The sequence below is a fragment of the Triticum dicoccoides genome, chromosome 1B (assembly GCF_002162155.2).
Source record: "Triticum dicoccoides isolate Atlit2015 ecotype Zavitan chromosome 1B, WEW_v2.0, whole genome shotgun sequence".
In the NCBI taxonomy this organism is placed as follows: Eukaryota; Viridiplantae; Streptophyta; class Magnoliopsida; order Poales; family Poaceae; genus Triticum; species Triticum dicoccoides.
The window spans coordinates 57,789,182-57,795,502 of record NC_041381.1 but is presented as its reverse complement, the minus strand read 5'-3'; the positions used below and the strand labels follow the sequence as shown (position 1 = coordinate 57,795,502).

Below are 6,321 nucleotides of genomic sequence, written 5' to 3'. Positions count from 1 at the left end.
TGGTTGCCAGTGACTTTCTTTTTCTTATATGTTGTGTTGGCTTCTCTCTCAAAGCAAGTCAAGTTGTTGGCTGGTGTACTAAGAGTGCAGCAAATCTCAATAATTGGATATGTTAAGCATCTCTTTTCTGTCTTTAATCTTCAGCATGACTTGCTAATAAGAGTAACTTGGTGTCGTGGGCGGCAACCGGAAGAGTACGTTGGTGTCGTGGGCCGCAACTGGAGGATGGGCAAGATAAAGGGGATGATTGTGTATTTTAAAAGATGTTCTCAATATTACGTTCATCAACGTAATGAATGTTGGATTATAAAAACAGTTTTTGTAAAATCTCCTGAATATTCTAATTATAAAAGGTGAAAGGAACCACACAAAAATGTCAATAAAGGATAAGAAATAAAATGAAAATTAAAATTAAAAAGAAATGTAAAAAATAAGTAAACAATAAAAGAAACAAATAGATTAAAAATCAAATACCAAACAAAACAAAAAATATATATAAATAATAAAAACAAAAAAAACCAGAAAACTAGACTGGAAAAATCAGAAATACCAACAAAAGATAAAAACCAGCAGAACCAACTCGTGTCAGCGACAAGAGATAAATTGATTGGGAAGGGTGCATGTTTGCTCACGCTATGTCGCCTTACGCGCGGAATAGGGAAGGACATGGACTGGGTGTACTAATGATTTTGGTAAATATCTAAGCAAGCAAGAGCCAAAGCTTGTCCTGACCACTTTTTTTGTTATAATTTCCTAAAAAAAAAGGTAGAGTTGGCTTTGCTCATCAACCAAACATACCCTAGATGAAGGGCAGACATGGCAGTAGGAGTCGTTGCCGGGACGGCAAGCATGAATGGCTAGTCAGCTACAGTGGCAACTTAGAGAAATAACCCGGTTAGAAGAGGAACTTCAGTTGAGGAGCTGCCCAAGTGTGTAATGTGCAACTCATGCATGAGGATGGAGGTCATCCGTCCGGGATATGCAAAGAGGATGCCTGAGTTGACTGTAGTCGATCTCATTGCTGAGCTTGGTGTCATCCTGAACGGATGCAACAACCAGCAACAAAAATGGTGATTTGATGCACTCTCGGTATACCAGGCAGTAGCAACACTTTAGAGCACAAGGTAGACACACACTCTGGTGTAGTTCCACAAGAATGTAATCGAAGAGAGAGAGAGAGAGATAGAGAGATAGAGAGAGAGAGAGAGAGAAGAAATTCATGTCACAAACAAACAAACAAACAACCGACCAAATAATCCATGACACACAAGGTACATAGAGTTGACAGACACAAACATTGACACACATGACAACAAGTGTCTTTCAGAGGGTTACGAGCACGCCCTCCAAACCCAGACACCACTTGAACATCTTTAGCGATACATACACCCCATCATGCTAGGGATCATATGGGGCCATGATCTTTTTGCTTCAATTGCTACTACTGAGGACCCATGGCTGCGATCTGCTGCTCCAGCTGCATCAAAAGAATTTTAGGTTAATGATTACGACCGGTCTACAACGCATTGTGGTGCTCAAGTCACATGGTTTCACAAATTAGTTACAAGTTGGTCCACATCTTACTCCTTTATACTTGTTAAGTTATGATGTGAAACAAAGAAATTCCACTTTGTAGGGCTACCCCATACATCTACTAAAAGAGACGAAAAAATTAAGGCATGATAATTTGAAATACCTCGACTTATTAATTGTTTCAGAAAACCCAAAAGTATATTTAGATAAATTTTAACACCAAACAAGAATAAGATTCAGGTTATTCATTTTGATCCTCAACGATATAAGAGCAATCTATGGATTATCGTACTAGTGAGAAATCGGACGTCAAAAGCCAACATAGCTAGGCACATAAGGTGCTACCTGAATCATTGTTTGTAGCTTGTTGCGCACATCATAAAACTCATTCCTAATAAGGTCCAATGACATGAGGCACCTGGAATAATGCAAACATACACATTATCAAATTCTGGAGAGGTCAAGCAAACTGAACGGAAACGGTTCAGAAATTTTGATCCTGTATTTGAAAAATAAAAGCTTTTACCATCTCAGTTGTGCTAGAAATAGAGGTCAAGCCCACAAGTTACAAGAGGATCATCAAACATTAGCACATTCGGATAATGAACCAAATTGTACCAATCATGTGATTGCAGATCAAGTGAAAAGAATACTACTAGGTTGGTTTGAGTTAAATATTCAACTCGCAGGTTTATATGCAAAATTTGAAAAATACATAAAGTGGAGAATAATTATGTGCAACAAATATAATAGGACACTGTGTACTAACCCTTCTTTACTTTGTGCCTCATAAAACTGACGGAAGTGGGTGCAGGAGAGATTCATTTTCTTAGCACCAACACTGAAAACATACCAAAAAGCACCAATCAGGGAACTAGAATTTCTCAAACTTATTAAATGCTGCAGCATGTTGATACACATAAGCATACTTCCGATGTCACAATAGTATCCACAAGGTGTCATTTCTTATCATGGTTGTCAACACAATAGATTGTTCGATAAACAAGAAAATAAATTGGTTGATGTGCAATAGCAGATTAGTAGTATTGGAAATATTTACAGAACCAACAAATTTTTTCTTGCAGAGTCATAACGTTGGCATGCACGAAAGACAACTAAAGTTGGACCTTTTAATAATGGCTATACGACAGCGCAAATTAGACAAGCACATGCTCATGACGTACACACCCCGCGCCGACACGTCCAGAAGCCAGAAAATGAACATTGGCATTATATAGAATATAATGTAATCAAATACTAGAAATTTTTGTGGAACCACAAATTTCTCATTCCTAACCTAGAATAATGCCATTGGTTGAAATGTAGATTCAACAATACTAAATTTGTTTGCAACGGCAAAGTTTTCCTGGCTGAGCTATAACATTTCCATTATATTGGCATGAAGACAGACAACTCTGTTATGCAAAACACAACTAAATTCAGCCCTTCTACATATGGTTATAAGACAGCCACACACAACACGATCCGTGTCTGCGCCATCACATCTAAACAGAAAAAAACATTGATTTCGTGGACAGACCAAAAAAACCACGGTTGGCATCACGTACATTAATACCCGAAATGTTCGCAAAACGATAGTTTTTTCCTTGCCGAGCTAGAGTATTGCCACTGGGCAATAATACCGGTGATTCTGTTACAGAAAACACAACTGAACCAAACTTATCCAAATATGGTTACACAACAGGCGCAAACAACATGAATAACATCAATACTGCTGACATTTGAGAAAAACTGCCATCAGCGTTACGCTGAATATATAGCAAATCATTAAATATATACCAGAAACGTTCGCAAGACGACAGACTTATCCTCGCCGACCCATAACATTGCCGTTGGCATGGGTACCGGCACTACCATTGCACGAAACACAACTAAATTCGACTATTCTACTTATGACTATATATACGACAACACAAACGACACAAACAGCTGCATGCGGATTACCAACCCATTTGAATTGCACGACGTTGAGAGTTAAAAATGGGCTGGGGAAACAAAGGTTTATCATGGTCATCACCTGCCGCTGCACCCCTTGAGCTGATGCACCAGTGCGCCCACGCTGTCGAAGTTCACCATGGGCTGGTTCCTGCGAATCATATCACAAGTTAAGAAGAGCACACGAAATCAATGCCACCCAACACGAGATAACAACAGCAGAGGGGGAGGGACGGCGGTACGGACAGCCGAAAGGCAACTTCGTTGAGGATATTGTCGGCGTCGTGGAGGAAGAGGTTGACGACCTCGGCAAGGAAGCCCTCCTGCTCCACCGACCGCAGGTGTTGGAAAGCCTCGTCCACAATACCCTGGATGATCATACAAGAGGAAAAATTAGGCAGCCAGCCAAAACCGGCAATCCGCAGTGATGCCAGACCACAAGCACACGGCGATTAAAATGGTTGGTGAGGGAAGGGGACTCACCGTGGCGAACATGGAGTCGAGGAGGGCGTTGAGCTGGCCCCTGAGCGCGGGGGCCGCCATGGCAAGCAGTTCCGGGAGTCCGGAGACGCGGGCGGAGGGGGCGATCCGGCGGTAGGGGCGGCGGAGTGGACGAGGAGAGGGGAGAGAAGGGCAGGTTATATAGCGGACTCACGAGTCTCTCTCTCACGCGGAGGCGTTTTGGCAGCCATTAATGAGCTTCGCGACGGCCTGCGCGCATGCATGCATGTAGCTACCGCTGGATGGATTGATACCGCGTGCATTCATGAGCTAGCTGTTGCACGCTCTCTACAGCAAAGTACCAGCATACGTACAGTTGTCGTTTCCAAAACATCAATGGTATTTTGCTGCTAAAAAAAGAGGAAAACAGCAATTGTATTCTTATTACATGGTATCACTTTTATAGAAAATCTTGAGCACTACTTATTGCAGTTTTTTTTATGAGGGAGCGGGAGGGATTTTGGTTATTGCAGTTTGATGATGGTAGTTATTCCCACGTTCTGACTTTGGTTTAGGCCCTGAATAAACGGATGGAGGGAGTAGAGTAGGTGGTTATTCTACCTCACACATTTCGAAAAGTTTTTTTTGTTAAAACTTGTACTATGTCACCCGCAAAAAAAAACTTGTACTATGTAAAATAAGATCTCTGATTTGAGAAATAAGCACTTTGTGCCACAAGCTTCACTACATTGTCAGACCGCGGCAATGCTAACCCCTGCGCTGAGTTCGCGTTCTTGTATGATAGTAGGTATGGCACGGCGTCTTAGAAGGGAAAGGACCCGGTTTGTCTTTCTTTATTTCTTATCCGGTTTTCATTTTTTTCTCTGGGTATTTTCATTTGTTTCTTCTTCTTCTTTTTCATTTCCTTTTTCCTTTGGTTTATTTTGTTTCCTTTTTGGTTTTCATTTTTTTCTTTGTTTTTTTTTCACTCTACATTCTCATATACACGATCAACATTTTTTCAAATACTTGTTCCAGATATTTTCAAACACTTGTTCAACATTTTTCGAACATTTGCTCAACATTTTTATATACACGATCAACATTTTATCAAATACTTGTTTAACATTTTTATATACACGACCAACATTTTTTCAAATACTTGTTCAACATTTACAAATACTTGTTCAACATTTTAAAACACTTGTTCAACATTTTTCCAATAGGTATTGAACATTTTTCATACTTATTCAACATTTTCAAATACTTGTTCAACATATTTAATAGGTATTCAACATTTTTCAAATACATTTTCAACATTTTAATACTTATTCAATGATTTCAAATAATTGTTCAACATTTTTCAAATTATTTTTCAACATTTTTAATAGGTATTCAACATTTTACAAATACATTTTCAACATTTTTAATACTTATTCAACATTTACAAATACTTGTTCAACATTTTCAAATTCTTGTTCAATATTTTTAAATACTTATTCAACATTTTTCAAATACTTGTTCGATATTTTTCAAATGTCTTTATAGAGTGTTTTTTTCTAATATATATATAGGATATTTTAAAGAATAAACAAAAGTAAACAAAAAAGCAAAAAAGGAAAAAAGAAAAATAGAAAACATGAAAAACTCCCGGAAAAAGGAGGCTTGAGCTTCCTCGTGCGGCCGGGCCGTGGCCCATGTAGAGCTCCCTTAATGCGAGAGGCTGCCCTCTGTCTCGTTAACAGGGAGGCATAGGTGCACCCCCTTGGAGGGATTGTCTATCAACATCATGGTGCAGATTGTTTGGACCTGGTGTAATGCCCCTTAGCCCAAGACATCGTGAAAGTAAAGGTATCCTAGGACGCAGCTGACTGTAGGTGTTCTGACTTCTCCTGTCTTCATGGTGATCGACTGTTGGGTCATGTCCATCAAGGGGTTCAGGATCCGACAATGGACACTTGGTTTAGGCCCTTATTCTGCCAGGATTACATCCACCATAGTTGGCACCCACCTTGGGGAGAGCATCTATCGACATCATGGTCAAGATGGTTTATTTGTCAACTTTTTCTGGCAGCATCTGTTTAAGTGCCCTCGAGTTCACTCTTGACGGTTCAGCATGGCATCCCGATGCTCCGTTGAATTGTGTACTCGTCAGTGTGAGTATCCATTACTGGGCCAATGGCCTGGGCATTTTGAGCCTTCAGATCTCGGTTTTGCATCACCGAGTTGGTTTGGCGCCACGACGCCGTAGAAAGCATTAGGGTAAGCCTCGCCCACGGTTTCGTCATTCTGCTGGAGTCCAACTTCAAGGAGGAAGATAGTTGGGGGACTTAGAGTCCAATGTCAAAAGTTTTCATGGTTGGACACCCCCAGGTCTAGCCTTCGACGAGG

The 6,321-nt window shown here is 40.3% G+C and overlaps 1 protein-coding gene across 1 annotated transcript; it reads right to left on the bottom strand.

The window, feature by feature from the left end:
- Window positions 1-1,216: 1,216 nt before the first annotated feature.
- Window positions 1,217-4,084, bottom strand: LOC119301077 (histidine-containing phosphotransfer protein 2-like). Its single transcript, XM_037577973.1, has 6 exons — window positions 3,973-4,084; window positions 3,736-3,857; window positions 3,572-3,640; window positions 2,303-2,374; window positions 1,879-1,951; window positions 1,217-1,477 (listed from the first exon to the last, which is right to left on the bottom strand). The coding sequence occupies exons 1-6, from the start codon at window positions 4,030-4,032 to the stop codon at window positions 1,442-1,444; spliced, it is 432 nt and encodes a 143-aa protein (XP_037433870.1). The 5' UTR covers window positions 4,033-4,084; the 3' UTR covers window positions 1,217-1,441.
- Between the last annotated feature and the right edge of the window lie 2,237 nt (window positions 4,085-6,321).

What these genes read in the sequence shown, in the direction of transcription:
- LOC119301077 (XM_037577973.1), bottom strand. Translation starts at nt 4,032, where the DNA reads ATGGCGGCCCCCGCGCTCAGGGGCCAGCTCAACGCCCTCCTCGACTCC. An exon ending in GAGGCACAAAGTAAAGAAGG is followed by an intron (nt 1,952 to 2,302) that starts GTTAGTACACAG and finishes GCATTATTCCAG; the next exon opens with GTGCCTCATGTCATTGGACC. An exon ending in AGCTACAAACAATGATTCAG is followed by an intron (nt 1,478 to 1,878) that starts GTAGCACCTTAT and finishes CTTTTGATGCAG; the next exon opens with CTGGAGCAGCAGATCGCAGC.